The sequence below is a fragment of the Podarcis pityusensis genome, assembly GCF_964106645.2.
Source record: "Podarcis pityusensis genome assembly, chromosome: 3".
Lineage (NCBI taxonomy): Eukaryota > Metazoa > Chordata > Lepidosauria > Squamata > Lacertidae > Podarcis > Podarcis pityusensis.
Window position 1 is genome coordinate 100,271,116 of NC_138026.1, and position 24,554 is coordinate 100,295,669.

Sequence of the window (24,554 nt, forward strand, 5' to 3'; positions counted from 1 at the left end):
AGTCAGTCTAGAGAATACTGCAGTAGATGGACCAATGATCTGACTCTGCGGAAGACAGCTTTCTATGTTCTCACTTCCTGTTTCATAGCCTGCCTCTTAGCCAGTCTTAAAACTTCCTTTTCACAGAGCAATTACAGCATCAAGAGGATCTCTATAGCTTCTTCTAGTCACCAACCTCCCTTTACATGCAGATCTTTTTAGATACAACCCCACAACCCAAAAAACCTCTCAGAACATTAATTTTCTGTGACCAAGACAGGAAATTATGTATTTGATTGAAAATGGGCGTCCTTGGATAAAGCCTTTTGCTGCTGCCAGTCAGTTGATGGAATTTGATGGGAGAGATGCAGCTTCCCTCGCTAGACATTACATCCATCTGGGAGTATTCAGCTTAATTACACAGAACATTTAAATGTTCCTACTTCCCTCATTTTCTCAGAGACGGTTGATATAAGGTTGACACGAAGTTTTAAAATAGACAATGGCTCATATCTTAAAGATGAGCTGAAAGGCTTGTCTTCTTCCCAGCAAACCTCTTCCCTTCCCCTCTCCTGGTTGTATCTCCCCCTCCTCTATTTTTAGATAGCAAACTCCATGGAACAGAGACCTGTCTTTTCAATTATGTAAACCACAATGCATATTAATGGGCCTGGATAAATAAGTAAGACTAAAACTCTAATTCACATAGCGGGGAAGACAACAATTGCTCTTGCAAACGTTTCTCAGAACAGGTTGATAACTTGGAGACCAGAATATTTTTGAATTGGGTACTTTTCCTTATTTTGTGATGCAGCACTCCAGCTAAATAATCTGTATAAAATTGTACCTGTTAGAGGGAAGTGTACATAAAGATGCATGTGTCAGTGAAAATAGCATACAGAGATGCATGATATTGCTCGCAAAAATATTAGATAGTATTAGACAAATTGTATAAAAGTTCCCATTAGGGAACGCTGACAAAATTTTGTTTGCAAGGAAACTGTAAACTGATACAGAAATATGGTGAACGGAACGTAAGATTGGACAAGTGCTTGTTTCATTTGCTCTGTCGCACTGTGCCTTAAGGAGAAGCTGTCTGGGATTCTCTAAACTTAACTCACAAATCTATTTCCTAGTCAGCATGTAGCAGTTTCTTTCCACTTAGTAGGTATTCCTTTCGGGTAGGGCATAAATCACTGGATTTTCTATGCCTCACTATTCTAAATTTATCTCCAATTTGAACAACCATTCCCCCATCTATAATTAGGCAAAGTACAACCTTTCCATTCTTAAGGAAATCAGCCCTGAGTGCTCACTGGAAGGACAGATTCTGAAGCTGAGACTCCAGTACTTTGGCCATCTCATGAGAAGAGAAGACTCCCTGGAAAAGACCCTGATGTTGGGAAAGGTGGAGGGTGCAAGGAGAAGGAAACAACAGAGGATGAGATGGTTGGACAGTGTTCTCGAAGCTACCAGCATGAGTTTGACCAAACTGCGGGAGGCAGTGGAAGACAGAAGTGCCTGGCATCCATGGGGTCACAAAGAGTCGGACACGACTAAACGACTAAACAACAACAACAACAACTTTCTCCTTTGGCCACATTATTTTTCATTAATTGGCTCCCTTCATGTCGGCACCGTTATTGATTTCATGGGTTTTGCCACCAAACTCTCTGACCTCTCTGAGCAAACCACTAAACCTAGCTGTGCCTCCAGTTCCCTCCTGTTAACATGCTGCTAATGGTGTTCTGTTAAAAGCAAGTAACTGCATGAATTGGAAACTATAACAACACAACCAAAGTAGCTGCAGAAATCTGGACTTTGACTGCCGGTTGTAACTGTTCGTGAACAAAGGTGAGCAGTTCTTCACGAATATGCCCGAATTGGCTCAGACCTCAGCCGAATGTGCTATACATGAATCCAGCAAGATCACTCGGTGGTTCTTAAGCCCAGAGAGTCATTCATTCTACTGGCTGGATAAGAAACCTAGAATAAACCATCAAGGACTGGAACTGGCTGAAATGGAAGAATAGATCTATTGCAAATATGAAGGGTGCCTCCCAATGGGGAGGTGAATATTGCAAATAGGTTACTGAGTTATTGCAAATGGGCTTTTGGCAACGGTTTTGATTTGGTTTATAATTACCAGATTCTGCCCTTGGAAAGGAAAAATCCAGATTAAGCAGAGAGAAAATACAGGTTGGCATTTTGAGCCCACACCATCTGGGAGTACATTAAAGCAATGTTCAACTATGGGAATACACTCACCATTAACACATATAGAACTTAGAGTACATTCAGATGGGGGGGGGGGCATTGTGTTGGTTTTCATTATTATAATGCTAGTGCTTCTGTCCCACTGCCTAATGTTCTTTCCACACTGCAGTACCTGTTTGGTTATGGAACTGTGGCTTTCTGACATATATACCAGCAGGTCACACTAAATTTCATTCATGCCAATGGACATAGTGTAACAAAACAACAAAACAACAAATGTCATTGAAAAACGCCACTACTCCTCCACCCTTTCCACAAAGGCATGTTTCTGCTCCCCCATGAAAACAGCAGGATAGAACGACAGTTTCCAGATTCCATCACTTCACTCCCACAATTTTCCATGTAAGGGGGCTGCAAAGAGATTTTTCCTGGAATCAAAGAACACAGAAATGAGTGGTAAACATGCCCTGTATTCCATTAGTGGCTTTTACAATGGGTGAATGCTGAACTATAATGTGGAAATTAACAATTAATGTTGGGGAAATGGAATAAACTGCTGTGTGGATGCAGCCATGCTGTTCCAACTGTTTCACATAATAATATATAATTCTGCCTACAAGTAAAGTAGACAGACTGGAGGAACAAATGGATCAAGAGAGAAGGCCCAAACGTGTCCCTGCAGCCTGAGAGGAACTCAAGACTCAACTCTGTGAGGTAGTTTAGGCTGAAAGACAGTGACTGGCCCAAGGTCACACAGTGAATTTCACAGTCTCCCAAGTCCTAATCCACTTAATATCCCTCCACCTTATTCCACATTCTGGAAAAAAAGATGTAGAAGTGATTAAGCTGGGGAAGGGGAAATAATCTTTTCCCATAGGGGTAGAAATTTGTGGAGGTCCCTTGTTAACAGTCCTGGGTGACACCTTTAACCAATTTAGGCTGCAGTCCTGTACATACTTAGGGAGCAATCCCCATGGAATTCAGTGGGGCTTACTTCTGAGTAACGTACAGCTTCTTGGGCATTAACCCACACAAACAATTGTGACAAGAGGGACCCCTTCTGAACCAAAGTAGGGCACTTTTCAGTTTAGTTGGTGCTATTTCTATACCAGCAACACTTAAATTGCCCACCATAGCTTTGCAAGGGAGAAGGATGGGGAGAAAACCAAAGCAACTTGGCCACGCCCCTTTCACCTTTCATTGGCCACGCCCTCATGACCTCCGAGCTGTCCAACCAGGTCTAGTGGACACAAGTCACCACTGGTGCCATCTTCTTTTTCAATTGAATTTTCTCCTTATGTCCTACTTCCCCATTCCAGGCACAGTTTGCGTTTCACATAGCCTTCGGGTATTCATCAAACTTATTTCTCTCTCTCCCTGTCTTTTGAACTACAAACTGTTCCCATCAACGTATCTGCTGGTGTCAATGTAATTTGTGTTAAATTAACATCAGGTATTTCTGAAATTCAAATGAAGCTCTTTCAGCCAGGCTTAAAAATTCAATAAGAAATGCATCACGTGGCGACTGAAGCAGAAATCACGGGTCACCAAGGGAAAGCGAGACTCGTCTCCCCTGCATCTGAAAATTCATTACACATGCTAGAACAGGAAGAGGTCAAGGAATTAAAACTTTCTAATTTGCTTTAATAGTTAGACGTGGCAGTATGCTTTTTTATATATATGGGGGGGGAGGTTTCTCCTTTAACAGTTTAATAATCGTAGCTCTGAAAACCTGAGAGGTTTATTAATACATCAGGCAGCTTCTGATGTTCTAGTGCTTTATAGGTACAAATCAAATGGGAACAACTGCGATCAATTCAAAAGTTTGGTGTCATATTATTTGAAAATGGGCCTCTGTATCTTTGACACGCTGTCCTTTTAGGCAGCTGCTACCAATTCAAAATTACCTTTATTTCTGATGCTCTTGCCACAGGAGGCTTTATGCAGTAGGCTGACTCCTAAAGGAAGACTAACAGTTGTGGTGTGAAGCCGGATGCTTATGCAGTCAGGCGCTTGAGGGAACTCTTCCCTCTCCTTCAACCCACTGACTGAGACTTGTGAACCAGAAAGCCCTTGATTCAGTTACTGGTCTCTTAGGCTTGGCCACCCCACCTGGGGAAATAGGCATGAGTCCTGGGGAGGCCTACTGAGATAATGTGAACAGGCTTTGAGCATTCCAAAACGGAGACTTGGGCCCAGGCTACCTAAAGGACCATGGCCTCCTATGTCACCATGTCCACTCCCTAAGATCTATGTGTTTTGACTATGGCAGAAGCTCAATTGAGACATATGAGATAAGCTTCTTGGTAGCATGACCCATACTGGAGAACTTCCTTCCAGAGGAGGCCCATTTAACTCCCTCATTACTTATCCTTCACTGCTAAATTTATTATTAGTTTATTCATCACCATCATCATCATTTTCATCATCATCAGCTAGTTAAGTTTCAGATTGCATAGTTTGGTTTTAATGATAGACCCTGATAGTTTAGTTTAGGGGTAGCCAATGTGGTGCCTTCCAGATGTTTTTGGGATCCCATCATCCCTGACCAAGCGTCATCCTGGCTGAGGCTGAATCCAGCATCTGAAGACATTGTCCACATTGACTAGCCATGATTTAGCTGGCTTTAATCTTCTGCTATTGTTTATTACTTGGCTGGTTTTGTGTGTGTGTGTGTGTGTGTGTGTGTGTTTGATGTTTTTAAATAATGCAAACTGCTCTGAGCACCATCGTTAGAAAATTCCAGGGTAGTAGGGTTTTATTTTTACATACTACTTTGAACTAATCTTTGACTACATATTCTTACTAAATCTTTATGGTACAGCAGTAAAGAATTAGCACCTGGGTCACTCTGCTTCAACTTTCTTTGCAGGAAAGAAAAAGTAGCATCAATACATTTCTAACTGCTGCAATAAGCAGGTATGAGTCAAAGAAAACACAGAGCAACAGATCTCATGAATACTTAACAACATTTTACTATCATGACATTGTGGAGCAGTAATTTCCTTTAAGGAAGTACCATCTCCCTGTTAAACTAAATGTTCAGCTTCCCAACAGAGCACACAACTGGGGCATTGGCACTAAATGTGGAAATTAATTGATGCCAGAGCGAGCTTTAAAATATTTAAAACCAGCATGCAACTGTAGGACAAAATAGAATTCGGGAGTTCAAATGTGGAGGGTTGCTGTTAAGGTTATCAGTTTTTTAGCCTTTCAAATTATATAGTCTACTTACTGCACTGGTGAAGCACAGTAAATACTGCATCAAGGCACTAGTCATGAGCAAGTGTAGTCTTTTGACAGTTGTTTATCCATCCCTTGCCTCTGTTGTCTCCAAAATGCTCCCTGCCTTACACAGTTGTATTACGTAGATGAGGTGGGGAAGTCCTGGGAGAGCATTGCCAATAGCTGCTATTACAAAAATAGTTGGGGGTTGGGTTGCATCCATGCACTGGAGTGGGAGGGGGGATGCCCTCCCCCTTTCCGCCAGTGTTACAGCTTCTTGCGCACCTGATCATTTGCAGAGCTCTATGTATTTTGGAAGCTGATCCTATGCAGCTAGGGAATTCAACTGACCTTTCTCCTAGGAAACTACTACACATAGGACGATAAGTCATGCCAATCTTAATAAACTGGATATTACGATTATATAGAGGAAGCGCTGGGCTTTGGGAAGAAGGCGGGAGGGCTCTGACAGGATCCTAGAGTCCTCCTCCTCCTCCTCCTCCCCAAAGCCTAGTTAGCACTTGTTCAACTTTGGGAAGGAGACGGGAGGAGCCTGGGACCCTGCCAGAGTCTCATGCCTTCTTCTCCAAACCCACTATCTCCTTTAACCAGTTTTTGGGAAGATGGTGTTGTGCTGGGGGGGGGGACATCAATAATAATAATAATAATAATAATAATAATAATAATAATAATAATTTATACCCTCCCCATCTGGGCTGCTTCCAACAAAATATTAAATTACAGTAATGCATCAAACATTAAAAGCTTCCCTAAACAGGGCTGCCTTCAGATGTCTTCTAAAAGTCTGGTAGTTGTTTTTCTCTTTGACATCTGGTGGGAGGGAGTTCCACAGGGCGGGTGCCACTACCAAGAAGGCCCTCTGCCTGGTTCTCTGTAACTTGGCTTCTCACAGTGAGGGAACTGCCAGAAGGCCCTCGGGGCTGGACCTCAGTGTCTGGGTAGAACGATGGGGGGGGGGGAGAGACATATACTGGACCAAGGCCGTTTAGGGCTTTAAAGGTCAGCACCAACACTTTGAATTGTGCTCATATCATACTGCAATCATGCTACAGAAATAAATTTCAAAGCTAACTAAAGGGCTCCTGTGAGCACAAAGTGGTAGGTGGGTCTGAGACTTTTGTACATTAGATGAGGTACCAGATTAAAACCTCATTGTCTCATAACTAGGTAACAGGAACAGGAAAGACCATGGATATCTGCAACCAATCAAAGCAGGCAGTACTGGATTGGAAGGATCAGTGATCTGAGTCCATATAAGGCATATTCATTTGTACATCTCCGACCTCATTTTGTATGATCATACTACTGTTGAGGCAAAATGTTCACAGAACTACTCAGTGCCAAAGAATTACCCAGCATTATGCTGTACAATTAATCTCTCCCATCACTTTCCATAGAGGTAACCTTGCCTCCTTCCAATCGGTGCCATTTGCAGAAACCCAAGTAGCAGTGGACCCAGAGAAGCTAGTTCAAAAACAAAACTCTTGGGGGTATAAGAGAGTGGAGTGTGTCCAATTTTAATCCAGAAGATAGGTGCGCTTCGCTCAGTCATAAATTTGTGTTTGTTATGTTCAAAGTAGTTCACTGGTTTTGTACCACTGCTGAAACAAAAAACAACAGTAAATCTTATTCCATATTACCCATAAAACAGACACATCAGATAGAAGTGCAGCATTTGTACTGCTGTGTTTATTCCAAGGTTAAAACAAATAGAATTTTATTTTAGAGATGGGGGAGTGGGAGGGGTGAACCATGGTGGAGTCAAGTGTTTCTACACAGAACCTGTCTTTGAACGCAACGCTCCGCTTCCAGGAGACGGCTCACAGAAATGGAATGAAGTTTACAGATCATCAGAAGAAAATGTCAGGAGCTAATCAAAACAACATAGCCCTGCTGAAACAACTCCAAAGAAATCACAGTCAGGCTCGTAACATAATTTGAGAAGGGGCCTAAATGGTAGATTCCAGTGAGAATTATCAAGCCAAATCATTTCAGGTTGCCATTTTGAATCAGCCTAGTAGTTCAGTCCATAATCTTTTCTTCTGCAAGTCAAATGCACTTTCAACAAGATTCCCAAATGCCCTTGTCCCTAAAACGAGGTCATCAATCAACGTAACTTCATTTCTAGTTTGCACTGTCAACTTAGCCTGCCCTACTGTCAGGAATGCCTGCTGCATGACCCCTCTTATTTTCAAGCCAAGGGTGTGAAGACTAATCTGCAAAACTACACAGGAGATAATGGCTTTCTTCTCAACTTCTGGTATTAATTTTGCTCTTCTTCTCCTAAACGTTAGAAGGTCACCATTTCCCGAACCCCAAATCAAATCTCTAGAATTTGCAACATACAATCACATGATTGAAGTGTAACGGCAGAAGGTTAAGTGCAAGTCTTCCTTCCAGTGGATAGTCATTAGTCTCCATTAATCAGGGATCATTCATTTCATCTTTTTTGGGTTGGCTGCCATGTAGAGCGCTATCAGACAGTAGATGGTCCCTCCTATTGTTAGTGCCATCGTGGTCCGGTAAAGAAGCTGATCAGGAAGGCCCCGTTTCAGGTGCACTGGCAAACCATCGGGCTTCTGTTATCAATAAAATATATACATAAGAATTAATAAAAGCATGTACATTACCATCCCCCAAGCTAAAGTCTATTTGTACAAAATGTGAATGAAAGCTAAACCAAGATAGCAGCTAGCAGCGAGCACAGACTATGGCTTCGGTGACCTGCGTAAGTTCCTGACCTTTCTCATGACAGCAATGAGAGATTACTCAAAGCAAATATGCACATTTGTATTATTTATACAAGTTCTCAATAATTAAGTGTAGCCCACCGAACTCCATCCAGTTTAAGGGCAGAACACACCCACAACACAGCCCACGCTAACTTCTAAAGCCCTGGGCATGCATGTTAACTACATATATTAGCCTGTGTCACAGGGCAAGTACATGCAGCTCAGTGGTGGCATGAATGGCAAGTGGAGGGAAACAGATCTGACTTCTATGGGCTGTGCTCAGTATTTAAGCAGCTACACATGTAGATCCTCCCTCTCCTTTCCTAACACTTGGCCCTCCTGTCTTGACATCAGAGAGGGGCCACAGCTCAGCCACAGAGCAAACAGCTGCAAGCAGGAAACTCCGGGTTCAGTAACTGGCACTTCTAGCCAAAAGGATCAAGTAACGGATGGTGGGAAAAACCTCTGCCTGAAACCCTGGAAAGCCTCTGCCCACTGCAGAAGGTGATGCTGGAACAGACAGACACAGAGTCTGAGTTGTTAAATGGCAACTTCTTAGGTTTCTGACACTGTGACATTTCATGTTTCCTGTCATTGGTAGCCTATCAGGGAGCACAGCGTTGTGAAATCACAAGGAAGTTCACCACATCCAGACTTTATGGGAGGGGAAAGGGAAACTAAGGGAGGGACTCAATGTCATGCTACTACAAACATTCCATCTGAGCAGACATATCAGATTGCCAGATGGAACGATCCCCCTCTCCCCAAGGATTGTTCTAGGGATTCTCCCAACCTCCACCTAGAGCCAATTTTGGGGGCACACAGAGGGAGGAGATGGGGAAAAGAAAAGCCACATGGCACAAACAGAAGCCCGCACACAGGGCTTGCACTGATGAGGATCGTTACATGACTCCCACATCACATCTGCACTATTCACTTACACACAGTATAAAAGAATACGGCAGAGTATTCCTTTAAGTGGCTAATCACACAAGATGCTTCCTGGCAAAGCATTACTAACTTGCAAGTCGTGAGGTTTCAAGGGAAAAGGAAATAACACCAATTAAGAGCGGGAGTGTTTTCCAAATAAAAACAGAATGCAAGAAAAAGTGAGCTTCTTAAAGATCTGTTATTCTATCAGAACAAGGGAGTTTTGCATATTCCATGCAAGGTGCTCCAGTGGTTTACACTGATCTCTACTGCTAAACCCACTGCATTTATTAGTAGTTGCATAACGTTAATAGCAATGTTTAACTGTTGGGTTTTAACCTGACTATGTAACTGCCCATGGGCAAGACTGACCTGAATATGGCAAACATCTGCAACAGACTGAAGAAGCAAAAAAAGATTAGTGCTGAGTTTATTCGTATCAGCAGATGTTGTCCAAAATGCTGCTGTTATAGAAGTGGAACACGTAACTTGCAAGCAGAACTCTGCATGTACAGTGCTCTTTCTTAAAAGTAGAAACTGGAATTTGGTCCAGAATTTTGAGAACTGCTACCATAGATGCATGAGTAGTGCAGAGAGAAATATATTGTGCAGCAACATACTGACATTGCCAAGAGAGGACTCAAAAGCAAAAAATGGTCTGCCAAGTTTTGGGGGATGATTCTTAAATGTTCTCAACAGCTCCTTTTCTCCATATTCTCCACAGTTATTACTACTTGTGTACAAGCCTGTGTGCCCCCTTCAGATATCCATGTCTTTTCCCAGGTTCCAGTCTTTGCCCTCTCAGAGAGTAATTCAACGTTGCACCAAGGTGGCTGTTCTGTCGCAGCAAGCATTTTGGCCTGCGGGATAGAACGATCTCCACTCTCCTCCTCCCATATGCTGTTCTGGGGTCTCTCCCAAGCCAGTTTTTGGGGGGAGGCATGCAAAGGAGAAGAGAAGAAGCCAAAGCCCCAATACACAAGCGGAAGCCCTCACTCAGGGCTTCCACGGACAGAAATCATTAGTTGAATCCCACACTTGGTCTCTGTCTCTGCCAAAGACCTTCCATTTTGTCAGGGAACTGACATCGGAGCTAGAGGTGGAGGCAAGGCTCCCAAGCGATGCTGGAGAAGGGCCCAGCAGGGAGAGAGGCAGCTCATCAGCTGGGGAAGGAAATCAGCATAACACCAGGGAGATGGGGGAATCGGCGAGGGGGCTCCAGGACTCCTCACCGGAGACCAGCGGGGAGAGTACAGGTCCTCCGCTACCCACACCCTCCCTGCGCAGAAGACTTCCGCGCAGGGAGAGTAGGAGGAGACTTGGCGTCAAACAGCTTTTATGCTGGAAAAGGTTTAAGAAACGCCCACTGACGGATTCAGCTAGCGACTGAAACAGCCACGAAGTGAAGGGCTGTCCAGACAGAAAAGGTTTAACAAGGCAACCTAGCCAGGAGTGGCGGCAACTTACGCAAGAGCAACCCCTATATTTATTACACATTTCATTGAAAGCTTCAACCTTGTAAGAATAATCAAGCAAAGGACAAACCGGATAATTTTCAGATAAAGCATGGTTGAAGATTGGGCAGGGGGAAAGAGAACAGGAGAGGGAGAGAGAGAGGTGAGGAGGAGGCAAAAATCAAGCAGAGTGCACCTAGCGCTGAACTTACATTTAGCCTGCTGTAAAATTTGTTTCAAGTTCTTTTTAAAATACTGTTGACCTCTAATGTAAACATAGAAACAAAGATATTAGCAGCATTTTATCAACACTTCTGCAAGCCTCAAGCATTCAGCATCCCCAGCGATCAGACACAAATTCAACTAAGATTATTGATTGAATATTGTTTCTTCCCACCTGAAAAAACTTCTGCAGCTCCGGTACCCGGTTTTTACCAAGATACTCGATGGTGGACGGTCCTTCTGAGGCAATTTTAGTTGGCGTTGCAAATATTAGAGTTGGCGATTCTGTAGATACAACTGGCTTGAATCCCTGCATAAAATGAGACGATTAAAACTTTGTTTGCAGTGAGCACAGTTATCAGATACATTATCAGCTATATAAACAAGTGACCAGACAGTAAGAGACTACAAAGCAAGAGCGTCTCTGGCTTAACCTTGAACACTGTACTCCACAGGACCATCCATGTTAAATGCAAGAAGAGACATTTAGAGAATTACGGTCAAGTGCATATCTACAGTCTGGAAGTTTGCCTGCAAATGGCAAGTCATGTGCCTGCTATCAAGGGAAAGGGGAGAAAACAAAATCTCCTCCATCAGCTCAGTTGGGTTCAAGTACCACTGACGTCTCTGCCCTCAGAATTAAATGGTAAGAACCTGAATTTGCCTGTTCCGTCCCTCCCTCCCTTGATAATTCTTTTAAACTGCATTAACTGTAGGCTGTTGCAGCATGGACCTGTGTATTTCAGAAATATATTCCATTTTACAACCATTACAATGGTGGCCAATTTATTTCTGGGACCAAGTGCTGGATTTTACCTTTAAGCATCTCTTCCAAGGTCTGGTAGGAACTCATATAGCTCAGAGACAGCCTTTCCCACACAAGCTTCCCTGTTTATATTCTGCAGAGTGGGGGTAGTCAACTGTGTGCCCCATATCACATGAGGGGAGGATACGTGGGATAGGAGACTGCCCCACAGTTGTGGAAGAACTGTCACAAAATGGTCTGCAGCTCTAATGTTTTGCAGCAATCCAGGGAAGAGGCAAAACCTTCCTCTGCTGCAAGACGTTTAAGTGGGCATTTCTGCTTGTAAAATACTACCGCCATAGGATGCACAATTTAGTGACTTTATGGGACTTTGGTTTTATTGCTATTGCATTAGTGGACGCTTTGTTAGAAGCATCTTCACGCATTGAAAAGGCAAGTTATAAATGTTTTAAATCAATAAATTGCCCTTTCTGCTTCACAATAGAAGCTGAATCAAGTCTTTTCTTAAAATTTTCCAAATGAAGTCACCAGCACGTATTGAAAAGAATCTATCAAGAAGCCAACCCAAAGCAGCGAGAAAACAAAATTAGACTGGCAAAGTCTGCCTCTTCCAGATGCAGAAGCAAAGGTTTCTCAACCAAGGGTAGCCAATGAGGTGCTCTCTACTAGCCATGGGGGCTATGTTCTCCCTCCACTGTTAGGAGGCAATGTGCCTCTGAATATCAGTTACTGGAATCACAAGTAAGGGAGAGTGCTATTGAGCTCAGGTCCTGCTTGCCGGCTTTCCCTGGGCATCTGGCAGGACAATGCAAGAACAGCATGATGGAGTAGATGGGCCTTCAGCTTGATCCAGCAGGGCTCTTACATTCCAACTCTCATCAGCCCCAGACAGCATGTGGAGAGATCATGGCTCAAATCTCCAGCAAACCATGAAGCTTAGCGAGTGACTTTGGGACAGCCACACTCTCTCCTGCCATAACCTAGCTCAGAGGTAATCGCTACCAGAGAGAAATGACAAATCAAGCTCTTAGACTATGCTGAAATGGCTAAACTCAGAGACCAAGAAGAAAAGAAATTCAAAAAAGAATGGGGAAAGTTTATAATTTATTTAGGAGACCACTGTGAGCAGATGAAAACATTAGCAGGATTTTAATCCTACTTGTAATGTAACAAATACTACGGACAATATGGATAGATACAAACCATAATTATGAAATGATACGCAGTCGGAAACATTAACAATAGGACCCATGGGGGAAGTCTCGGGATTCAGAGTTATCTCATTCTATGGATATGTATTTGGTATTGTAACTAATTTACATTTGTAAAACCAAATTAAAAATAAATAAATAACCTAGCTCAGAGGGCTGTTGTCAGATGGAGTTGGGTGAAGCAATGCATGCTGCCCAGAGCTTTTTCCAGAAAGAGTAGTGTATAAATGAAATAAAATTTGGTAAATGACCCAAATCATCTTCTTTGGGAAGCAGGCCTCTGGCTAGGAATGGGCTCTGGAAATTCGTAACTATTTTAATTCACTTGAAAAAACAACAAACTACTCTCAAATTAATGGCAAAAATATATGCTATTGGAGATGTATTGCTTTCTCAAAACAACAACATTCCAACACGAAGACCTCAGGCCAGCCTTCCTCATGGTGTCTACCAATGTCCATGAATAGGGAAGGGCAAACAGCCATTGCTTACTGCTTCTGTACACATTTTCTGGGTTCTTACAACAAGAAGAAACGAGGCAGCAACAAGTGAGAAAGAGCAAAAGTTGGGTAGCTTCACAGTAGGGAACACTGCAAAGCTGGAGGGTGGCTGAATGCTACTCTTGTCCCACTGTCCTTCCCTGGTCTTTCCAGTATAACCCCTTGCAAGTCAGTCCCACTATGTTAGAACATAAGGAATAACATAAGATGAGCCCTGCTGGATCAGGCAAGTGGCTCACCTAGTCTAGCATCCTGTTCCCATGGGGAGCCAACTAGATACTAACCGGGAAGTCCACAAACAAGACCTAAGTGCAGCAGTATTGTCCCCTCTTGTGATTCCTTGCAACTGGTATTTAGAGGCATACTGCCTCTAACAATGGAGCCACCATGGATAAGAGCCATTGTTCAATCAGGCTTAGTTTCAGGTTGTGAGTGTATAGGATTGCAGCCTCAGACTAGTCAGCTGAACAGATGTGGGAGCTGACCCCTCAATACCAACAGGAATAGGAGTTACATTCATAACAAGTCATTCATTTAGTCTTTCTTCCCCTTGAGTTTTGAATGCATTCGTGAACATTCGTTTAAAAAGAAAGTCAATTAAGAGATGAGCGTGCCACCTTCACAATGCAGTGTTTGTTCATTTAGGCATTCAAGCATTGCTGATGAAGAACCAAAATGCAGCTAATTCTGGAATGCTTTACTTCTTACATGCAGGCATTTAACAGCGCTACACTCAAGTAAAAAAGGCTGTGCAGCACAGCCAACAATTACCTACATACAGATTCCCTACTTTATTATTCCAGACAGTGAGTGTGAACACAATATGCTTGACATTAAATTTGCATTTTAACAAGGCTAATAAGTACATGATTGAAATGAATGTCTACTAATTAGTTTTTGTTTGTTCATCTATCAAGCTGTCTGCCAATCACATACATTTTTGGAAAATAATGTTCACTTGTCAGGTTAACTTCATGTAAAACTATTTATATTTGCTTTTAAAAAACATGCAGTAGGGAACTCACTCAGCTCTATGGAATGCATCAGAAATCTATCCAAAGACAGACCCCACTGCTATTCTGCATATCTGTGAATGTATTCATAAAATACAAAAAAACTGTATTGAGAAATATAGCCTATCCTAAGCTACAGCTGAGAGGTATCTTTCCGATATGCACACAGTGTGATCCCCATCTGGCCATTTTGAAATATGCCATGGTATCAAGGAATGACCATAAATATTCTGTTTGGTGAAGAGGAACAGAACATTGATGAATAATGGTTTTTCTACAAGGGAAGTTAGCAGCCATTTTGGATGGGAGAAAACCCATGGCTTAGCAAAAGGGATGTGCTGTGTTGGCAGCAATAGGTAGGGAGAGTGCAGAGGATATAGGGCAAGAAAGAGGACAAGTAGGAAGTGAGTCCAGGAGATAAGAGTAACTAGAAGGCTGGGATACCCGAGAAACAAGATATTTAATGTAAGAGGAGCACAATCGCTGTCGGTGGAAAGGAAAGAAAGGAGAAAGGGTAACAGAGGCACACGGACTGATAGCAAGGAGAAGAGAGAAAGGGAACTGTATAGAGGTTAGTGTACTGTAGTCTAGGCAATCAAGGGGGCTGAATGTCACTTTGTAATATGAACTATTCGTCTAAAATATTTCAGGCTGCATTAATTAATTGATGGGTTAAAGTATTTACAGGCCGCCCCCATACAAAAGAATGAATAAATTGTGTTGTCAACACATAAAACATCATAAAAGGAACACCAAAAAAAATCATAAAAACGACTGGCTCATCTAATAAGTTTGAACAGCGGAACAGGCCTGTCGGCATAAAAAAGACCCAGGAGATGTCTGAAATGCCGACACTAAATGCCGTACTATTAGTTGAAGCTACTCAGGCTTCTGAGACACAGGCATTAAATAACAGCGCTCTGCAACATGTTTTCTAAATGTATGAAGTAGTGAGCCCCATTTTATTTTAAAAGATAAAGTTGTAAAACAAAAAGCAAGTTAAATCAATTATTAGAAAAGTGGACAAAAGACAAATAAAAATGCCTGCTGAATCGACTAGTGCATCAGCCTTTAGGGGGAAACAGCAGAGGTAAGTGGCTTCTCATATCTAAAGACAGGTTGTTCCAAAGCAAAGGAACCACCCAAGAAAGAGCCACGTGTCCCCCTGTCATTCTTCCAGCCTCTCCCTGTGAGGGTAGGCAGAGAAGAGCCTGATTGTGTGACTGCAGCAAGTTCACTGTCTGATTTCTGGTAGAGCAGGTTCCTTAGGAATCCAGGACCCAGGCCATAAAAGGCTGTATAGGTCAAAAACAGCCCAGACAAACATCAGTGGACACTGCAATTTAAATCGAGGTTATATTTTTTTTTTTTAAAGCAATTTATTAAATTTTACAATAAAAATAGACATAATAAACAATGTCACATCGGTCTTAACATATTTTCACATTTTCTTTGGACTTCCTCACACCTCCCGCTCCCATTTTCATCGTTAAAACATTTTGTCAGCAATTTATCATCTTGTTTAAATTCTTATATCCCTTCTATATTTCATAATCATATAATTCTCAAAAGGAGCTAATTTTTCACAGTCTTACTTATTTTCTTAAAAAAGCTTCTAAATTTAGTGGTGCTCAGTTGTTTTAGTCTAGCATCTTATTTAGCATTCACTCAAATTACAATACTTTTGTAAATAGTTCTTAAATTTCTTCCAGTCCTCCTCAATCCTCTCTTCTCCCAGGTCACGGATTCTGCCGGTCATTTCAGCCAGTTCCATGTAATCTATCAGTTGTATCTGCCATTCTTCCAGTGTGGGTAGATCTTGGGTTTTCCAATGTTTTGCGAGAAGTATCCTTGCTGCTGTTGTTGCATACATAAAGAATGTCAGATCCTTCTTTGCCACCCCTTGGCCGACAATACCCAAAAGGAAAGCCTCTGGTTTCTTAGTGAAGGTATATTTAAATACCTTTTTCAGTTCATTATAGATCATTTCCCAGAACGCCTTCACTTTAGGGCAAGTCCACCAGAGGTGGAAGAACGTTCCCTCGCACTCTTTGCATTTCCAACACTTATTATCAGACAGGTGGTAAATTTTAGCAAGTTTGACTGGGGTCATGTACCATCTATAAATCATTTTCATTACATTTTCTTTCAGGGCGTTACATGCAGTAAATTTCAGTCCATTATTCCACAACCTCTCCCAGTCCTCAAACATGATATTATGCCCAATGTCCTGTGCCCACCTTATCATAGCCGATTTAACCGTTTCGTCTTGTGTATTCCATTTCAACAGCAAGTTATACATCCTTGAAAGTACCTTAATCTTTGGTTCTAACAATTCTGTTTCTAGTTTCGATTTCTCCACCTGGAACCCTAATTTCTTATCATTTTTAAAAACTTCTTTGATCTGAGCGTAATGTAACCAGTCTCGCACTTTGTCTTTCATTTTCTCTAGACTCTGCAATTTCCATTTGTCTCCATCCTTTTCTAGTATTTCCCAATATTTTGGCCATTTAGCCTCCATATTGGGTCTTTTTCGGGCCTTGGCTTCCAAAGGTGAAAGCCACCTTGGTGTTTTATTTTCCAGCAAGTCTTTATATTTTGACCAGACATTAAACAATGATTTTCTGACAATGTGGTTCTTAAAGGCCTTATTTGCTTTAACCTTGTCATACCATAAATATGCATGCCATCCAAAGGTATTGTTAAACCCCTCCAAATCCAACACATCAGTGTCTTCAAGAAGTAGCCAGTCTTTTAGCCAGCAGAACGCTGCGGCTTCGTAATACAACTTTAAGTCTGGCAGGGCAAAGCCCCCTCTTTGTTTTGCATCTGTTAATATCTTAAACTTAATTCTGGGCTTTTTGCCCTGCCAGACAAACTTGGAAATATCTCTCTGCCACTTCTGAAAGCACTCCGTTTTGTCCAAAACCTGAAGTGTTTGAAATAAAAACAACATCCTTGGCAATACATTCATCTTAATAGCAGCAATTCGGCCTAACAAAGAAAGTTTCAATTTTGTCCAACTATCTAGGTCTCTCTTAATTTCTGTCCAACATTTTTCATAATTGTCCTTAAATAGACCTAGATTTTTTGCTGTTATGTTTACCCCTAGGTATTTCACTTTTTTCACCACATTAAGTTCCATCTCATTCTGAAACCGTTCTGACTCTGTATTAGTCAAATTTTTCCCCAAAACCTTAGTTTTCTGTTTATTTAATTTAAATCCAGCCACCCGACCAAAGTCATTAATCAGTTGTAATACTCTTTTCGTACTGGGCTCTGGCTTCTGCAAAGTCAAAACCAGGTCATCTGCAAAAGCTTTTAATTTATATTGTTTCTGACCGACCTGAATTCCTTCCACCAACTGATCCCTTCTAATCATGTTCAATAGCACTTCCAGAACCGAAATAAATAACAAAGGGGAAATAGGGCAACCTTGTCGTGTCCCTTTTTCAATTTTAAACTCTTCCGTAACCACATTATTAACTATCAGTTTAGCTTTCTGTTCTGAATATATCGCCTCAATCCCATTTTCAAAACCCCGTCCCACTCCCATCTCTTTTAAATTTCCCATCATAAATTTCCAGGAGATATTGTCAAAGGCCTTCTCCGCATCTATAAAAATTAAAACTGCTTTTGTATTTATATCTGTTTGCAGAAGTTCCAAGATGTCAATAATGTTCCTTGTATTAGCAAACAGATGTCTTCCTGGGAGAAAGCCGGCCTGGTCCTTATGAATTACTTCATTTAAAACTTTTTTAAATCTATTTGCCAAAATGTCTGCAAATATTTTATAATCCACATTTAAGAGAGAGATGGGGCGGTAGTTCTTAAGTTGTGTCTTTTCAGCTTCCGACTTTGGTATTAATGTGATAAATGCTTCCTTCCACGACTCCGGTGCCCTCCTCCCCTCCATAATTTCATTGCTGACCTCCATCAAAGGTTGTATCAAATAGTCTTTCAATGTCTTATAGTACTTGGAGGTCAGCCCATCTGGTCCTGGAGATTTGCCAAGTTGCATGTTCTGGATAGCTTGTTCGATCTCCTGTCGTGTTATTTTGGAATTCAGGATTGTCCTATTTTCTTGTGATAATTTAGATAATCCGTTTTTTGCCAAAAATTGTTTAATCTCAACATCATCTTGCGGCCCTTGGGTGTATAATTTTTTGAAGTATCTCTGGAAACACTTTCTAATGTCCACCGGATTCTGGATGTTTTTTCCATCAACCTCCAAGTTTGTAACAGTATTTAATCTTTGTCTTCTCTTCAACTGCCAAGCTAGCAGTTTTCCACATTTATTCGCCGACTCAAACGTTTTTTGTTTCATTAATTTAACCTTCCATTCAATTTCCTGATTTATCAACTTGGAATATTGTGTTTGATAAAGTTTAATTTCTCTCAGAGTTGGCTGTGACTTCGGATTCACTCTTAATTTCTTCTCTAATTCTTTTATTTTATCCAAGATCTTATCTTTTTTCTCATTATATGTTCTTTTCTTCACTGCATTCTGTTGTATCAAGAATCCCCTCATTACAGCTTTGCTTGCGTCCCAGATTATTCTTTTTTCCACCATATTATTCATGTTTATCTCAAAATAGTCCTTCAAAACTTTTTGGGCCTTCTTGGTAATTTCCTGATCTCTAAACAAATTGTCATTCATCTTCCATCTAAAGGATCCAGTTGGTAGTAGTGTCATATCCATCTTTACTGCATTGTGGTCAGAGCAGGTCTTTGGGCAGATTTCCACTTTTCTAACCTTAGGTGCCAGGCCTCTAGAAATCCATATTTGGTCGATTCTTGTCCAGGTCAGTTGGGCTTCAGAAAAGAATGTTCCCTCTCTTCCTAGTGGGTTCTTTGTCCTCCAAATGTCAATCAAGTCCATATTGTCAGTCATTTCAAAAAAGGTTTTAGGTAGTCTGCCGTCTTTTGTAACATTTTGACTTTGTGACTTGTCCATGTTAGTTGATACGACCCCGTTCATATCTCCCATCATTATGATGTTGTTGTAGTCTAGATAATCCAGCATTGTCTCCTGCAACTTCTTGTAAAATTCCGATTTCCCTTCATTAGGTGCATAAATTCCTAATATCAGCAGTTTCTCTCCTTGATATTGTATCTCGATGGCCAAAATTCTTCCATGTTCATCTTTAAATAGGAATTTAGGTGACAGGCTCTCTTTTGCATATATCACTACGCCTCTCTTCTTAACTTTGTCCGAAGATACAAATTCCTGGCCCAATCTTTTATTTATTAACACTTTTCTGTGGAGCCTCGTCACATGTGTTTCTTGTAAACAAATAATGTCCAATTGTTCTTTTTTTAATATATGAAATATTTTCTTCCTTTTTTCCGGAATGTTACAACCATTAATATTCCAGCTCAACAGTTGCAGAGACATCCTGAATTATCTGGTTATTTTTCAAGGGGTGGTATCTTCTCAGGGACTTCAGGTTCCACAGGTGCTGATGTTGGTGTTGGCGTTGCCTCAGGCCCAGCAGGTAGTTCAATTCTTTTTTGAAGGTCCTCTCCGTGTGTAGACAGGAATTTGTCTCTCTCTTCCAGTGTTCTAACTTTAACCTTTCTCCCTCTAAAGGTAAAAGATAATCCTTGAGGAAATTCCCACCTAAATGGAATTGCGTTGCTCCTTAGTAGTTTAACAAGTTCAGAATAGGCGGTTCTAAGGTCAAGCAGTAGTCTTGGGATATCTTTATAAATTTCAATTCTTCTATCCAACACCTCCAGTGATTTTACAAAGTGTAGTCCCAGAATCTTATCCCTTTCCTCCTTTGATCTCAATGTTATCAAACAGTCTCTGGGCCTCTCCTTCTTTATGAATCTTCCAAGTCTGAAAGCTGACACAATTTTAAAGTCCTTTTCTTCCAAGTTCCAGAACTTGGAGAATTCTTTAGTCAAAAACTCAGTTAGATTTCCTTCTTCTGCCTCTTGTAGTGATCTAATCCTTAAGTTATTCTCACGGTTTCGCAGTTCTATCATCGAGAGATAAATCTGGTGTTCCCCAACTTGTTTAGTGAGTGGTCTTACCTCTTGCTCTAAATTTTCAAATCTTTGTCTAGTGTCCTCAGTCAATTTCCGATTTTCTGCTGAGGCCTCAGTTAGCTGTCCAATTGCTTGTGCATTCTGTGTCACTTGTGTGGTTAATTTATTTAAACATTCTGTATTTTTATCAATCTTTGCTGATTGGGCATCTGCTTTCTTGTCCAAAGCTTCCAATTTTTCAAAGATTTTATCTAGTATAGAAGCAGATGCTCCTGAGGCCATATCTTCCAATTGTAACTGCTCTGCTTCACCCTCACCCTCCACTTCTGAGGGCAAAGCAGGCACAGATGATCTGCGTGTCTGTAAGGCTGAGGTTAGAGTTGTTAGAGTTGTTTGTTTAGCTCTCCCTCTTTTTCTTGTGCCACTCATTCCAACGTTATCTATCAGTCAAGGTCACACTGAGTTGTTCCCATGGGAATGGAAAGGTCCAGAGCAAGCAAACAGCAAGGGAATCGAAAGTAAAAAGTGTATGTAAAATCACTGTTATAATCCAATCCTCTAGAGGGAGCTTGATCTATCTTTCAGAGTCTAAATTAATATCCAAGAACCTTCAGATACAAATACTTAGCAGAGTTTATAAATGATTACCTTGTTGCAGACAGTGCTTATTTATCTCCAAAAAGAATGTTTCAAATTTGAAAGGTATCAATACCCTCAGATTGTTTCCAGTTCCAATATGCTGTATCCAAATCTGCAGTACTGACAGCTCCCTTAGTACTCAGGCAGCTCCTGACTCTGGGTTTCACCTTTAAATTTGTAATCCAATAAGAGGAGGAAAGTCAAGTACAAATAGAAATCCCAAATCTTTAACTTGAAGTCTTTACTTTAAAATGCAAGTTCAAATAGATGCTTAGATCTGTAAGACTTAGAGTCTCTTTCTTTCAGCCTCCACTCCTCCAGCTGATTGCTTTTTTTCAAGTTCAATGGCTGCGGAAGACGGACTTCCTGCTTCCACGTCTCTCCGCTCACAGCCAAGTTCAAGCCAATTTAAATTTCCCTTTTAAAGTCTCAAATTTCGAGTGATTCAGTCTTTTACTCACAAATTAGTTGCTTTTTCGTCCGGATCCGTAATTTGGCAGGAAAAGGGATCAGCGCTCACCGACAGCAGCAGCGCGGCTTCGCTCCTCAGGCTGCGAAACAGCTCACAGCGCCGCAACCCCCCTCCGTGCTCCGGAGCCCCTTACGGGGTTCCTTCTGCACTTGGAGGGTCGCTCTAGGCGCCCACCGAGCCTCAAGACCCCAGGCTCTTGCCGCCTGGGGTTTTCCGATGTGGGTCTCCGCTTCGCCGTAGCGGACGACCCGTTGCCTGCGGAGCCTCCTCTCCCGTTCAGAAGAGGACCGCCATTGCCGTTCGCGCCGCCCCCGGAAGTCTTAAATCGAGGTTATAAATTGCTTGATGCATTCCCCAACCTCCCTGCCCCTTGCATTTAAAGTACTGTACTGTACTTGACTTCCTCCCAAGAATCCTGGGAAATACTATAGAATCATAGAACAGTAGAGTTGGAAGAGACCCCAAGGTCACATAATCCAACTTCCTGTAATGCATGAATCTCAACAACAGCCCCCACGACAGGCAGCCATCCAACCTCTGCTTAAAAGCCTCCCGTAGTTCACTAAAGGGTGCTGGGAACTGCAGCTCTGTGGAGAGTAAACTACAGCTTCTACAATTATTCAGAGCTGTCCAGGTGGTGCAAACGTGCTTCCAAAGGTGTGGTGCGGATGCAACCTCTGCTTTTGTTGCAATGGGTCATGCCCCCTGCCCCAAATAATTTCTCCCAATTTTTATTGCTCACTGTTCGTTTCATTTACCATATACTGCATTCTCTGTACAGGGAAGCCTTTTAATGTGTAATGTTTTATTATGATTTTATGTATCTTGGAAGCCGTGCAGGGTGGCTGGGGCAACCCAGTCACATGGGCAGGGTACAAAGAACAACAACAACTATTATATTTCAAATACTCTGCTACAACGCTTATTGACAACAGCTATTATACATATTTCAAATACTCTGCTGTGACGCTTATTGACGACAACTATATTTCAAATACTCTCTGCCGCAACGCTTATTGACAACAACTATTGTATTTCAAATACTTTGCTGCAACACTTATTGACAACTACTATTATATTTCAAATACTCTGCTGCAACGCTTATTGGCAACTACTATTATATTTCAAATACTCTGCTGCAACGCTTATTAGCAGCAACTATTATAAATACTCTGCTACGCTTATTGCCAACTACTACTATATTTCAAATACTCTCCCAAGGGAAGTTTGCCTGGCACCTTCATTATGCACCTGTAGGCGCCAGGCAAAAATGTTCCTCTTTAACCAGGCATTTGGTTGATCTGATATACAACCTATGCCCTTTTAAAATGTGTGTGGCTTTTGGGGGGGGTATTGAGTTGCTGTTTTTATTTTTATTAGGTATTTTGTGGTTTTATATCTTGATTTTATTCTATGAACCACCCTGAGACCCCCAGGTATAGGGCAGTATAGAAATTCAATAAATTATCTTTCAAATCAGAACCAGTGAAGGCGGTGAAGGTCCTGTGTGAGTGTCTGGAGGCGGTTGGAGGATGGATGGCAGCTAGCAGATTGAGGCTGAATCCTGACAAGACAGAAGTACTGTTTTGGGGGGACAGGAGGCGGGCAGGTGTGGAGGACTCCCTGGTCCTGAATGGGATAACTGTGCCCCTGAAGGACCAGGTGCACAGCCTGGGAGTCATTCTGGACTCACAGCTGTCCATGGAGGTGCAGGTCAATTCTGTGTCCAGGGCAGCTGTTTACCAGCTCCATCTGGTATGCAGGCTGAGACCCTATCTGCCTGCAGACTGTCTCGCCAGAGTGGTGCATGCTTTAGTTATCTCTCGCTTGGACTGCTGCAATGCGCTCTATGTGAGGCTACCTTTGAAGGTGACCCGGAAAGTACAACTAATCCAGAATGTGGCAGCTAGACTAGTGACTGGAAGCAGCCGCCGAGACCAGCCTTGAAAGACCTACACTGGCTCCCAGTACATTTCCGAGCACAAGTCAAAGAGTTAGTGCTGACCTTTAAAGCCCTAAACGGCCTCAGTCCAGTATACCTGACGGAGCGTATCCACCCCCATTGTTCTGCCCAGACACTGAGGTCCAGCGCCGAGGGCCTTCTGGCAGTTCCCTCACTGCAAGAAGGGAAGTTACAGGGAACCAGGCAGAGGGCCTTCTCAGTAGTGGCACCCGCCCTGTGGAACTCCCTCCCACCAGATGTCAAAGAGGAAAACAACTACCAGACTTTTAGAAGACATCTGAAGGCAGCCCTGTTTAGGGAAGCTTTTAATGTTTAACTGACTATTGTATTTTAATATTCTATTGGAAGCCGCCAGACTGGCTGGGGAGACCCAGCCAATGGGCAGGGTATTATTTATTTATTTATTTATTTATTTATTTTTGACACCAACCATGTTATATTTCAAATATTCTCTGCTGCAACGCTTCCTTGCAAGCCGCCCAGGGAACACCTGGTGGGCAGCCACAGAAGCACGTGGAATACATGAAGCCCGCTTCTCCATTCCGCCTTCCCCGCTCCTCAATGAATAATAATAATAATAATAATAATAATAATTTATTATTTATACCCCGCCCATCTGGCTGGGCTTCCCCACTGTGGAGGGTTAGAGAGAGTTCTCTCTTTAGGTCATTGCGAGAACTGGACCTCATGGGGCCCCGTAGGGAAGTCTCTCCTCTACGTGAAGCGCCGCTGTGAAGGTCAAGCTCCCGGCGGCCCGAGAGCGCGGCTGCCTCCGTTACCTGCGGGGCGTAGGCGGCGGAAGCGCCGGCCCCCACCAGCCTCTGCGTGAAGCCGCTGAACTTGTAATACATCCCGGCGCCCGGGGACGGCTGCCTCGCTCCGCCACGCGCGCAGCTCCGCTTCCCCAGCCTTACGAGCCGGCAGCTGCCCGCAGTGCTGCCCGCCGAGAGGAAGGGGTAGGCGAGAAAGGACCTCCTGTGCGACCGGGTCGTTCTTGGACCTCTTCCCCGAGAGGGGTGTCTTGAGCGAGTGCCTGAGGAAGTCGGTCCGAACGACGACAGCGCGAGCGCAGTTTAAGCGCCATTGAAGACCCTAAGGCGACCCCGCCTTGGAGTAGGTATTTTACTATTTTCGCGCTGTGGTTTCGTTTGGCCGGCTTCGGAAGGATGTCACTTTCTAATCGGGCAGTAAGATAGACAACCTCAAAGGCTAC

The 24,554-nt window shown here is 42.5% G+C and overlaps 1 protein-coding gene across 2 annotated transcripts; it reads right to left on the minus strand.

Moving 5' to 3' along the window:
• Positions 1–7,103: 7,103 nt before the first annotated feature.
• Positions 7,104–24,306, minus strand: COX7A2L (cytochrome c oxidase subunit 7A2 like). 2 transcript variants are annotated; one of them, XM_081000012.1, is made up of 4 exons: positions 24,121–24,264; positions 12,412–12,544; positions 10,956–11,090; positions 7,104–8,021 (listed from the first exon to the last, which is right to left on the minus strand). In XM_081000012.1, the coding sequence occupies exons 2-4, from the start codon at positions 12,439–12,441 to the stop codon at positions 7,878–7,880; spliced, it is 309 nt and encodes a 102-aa protein (XP_080856138.1). In that variant the 5' UTR covers positions 12,442–12,544; positions 24,121–24,264; the 3' UTR covers positions 7,104–7,877. The 2 variants fall into 2 exon arrangements, with proteins under 2 accessions (XP_080856138.1, XP_080856137.1); XM_081000011.1 differs by lacking the exon at positions 12,412–12,544 and having other exon boundaries at positions 24,121–24,306.
• Positions 24,307–24,554: the final 248 nt, after the last annotated feature.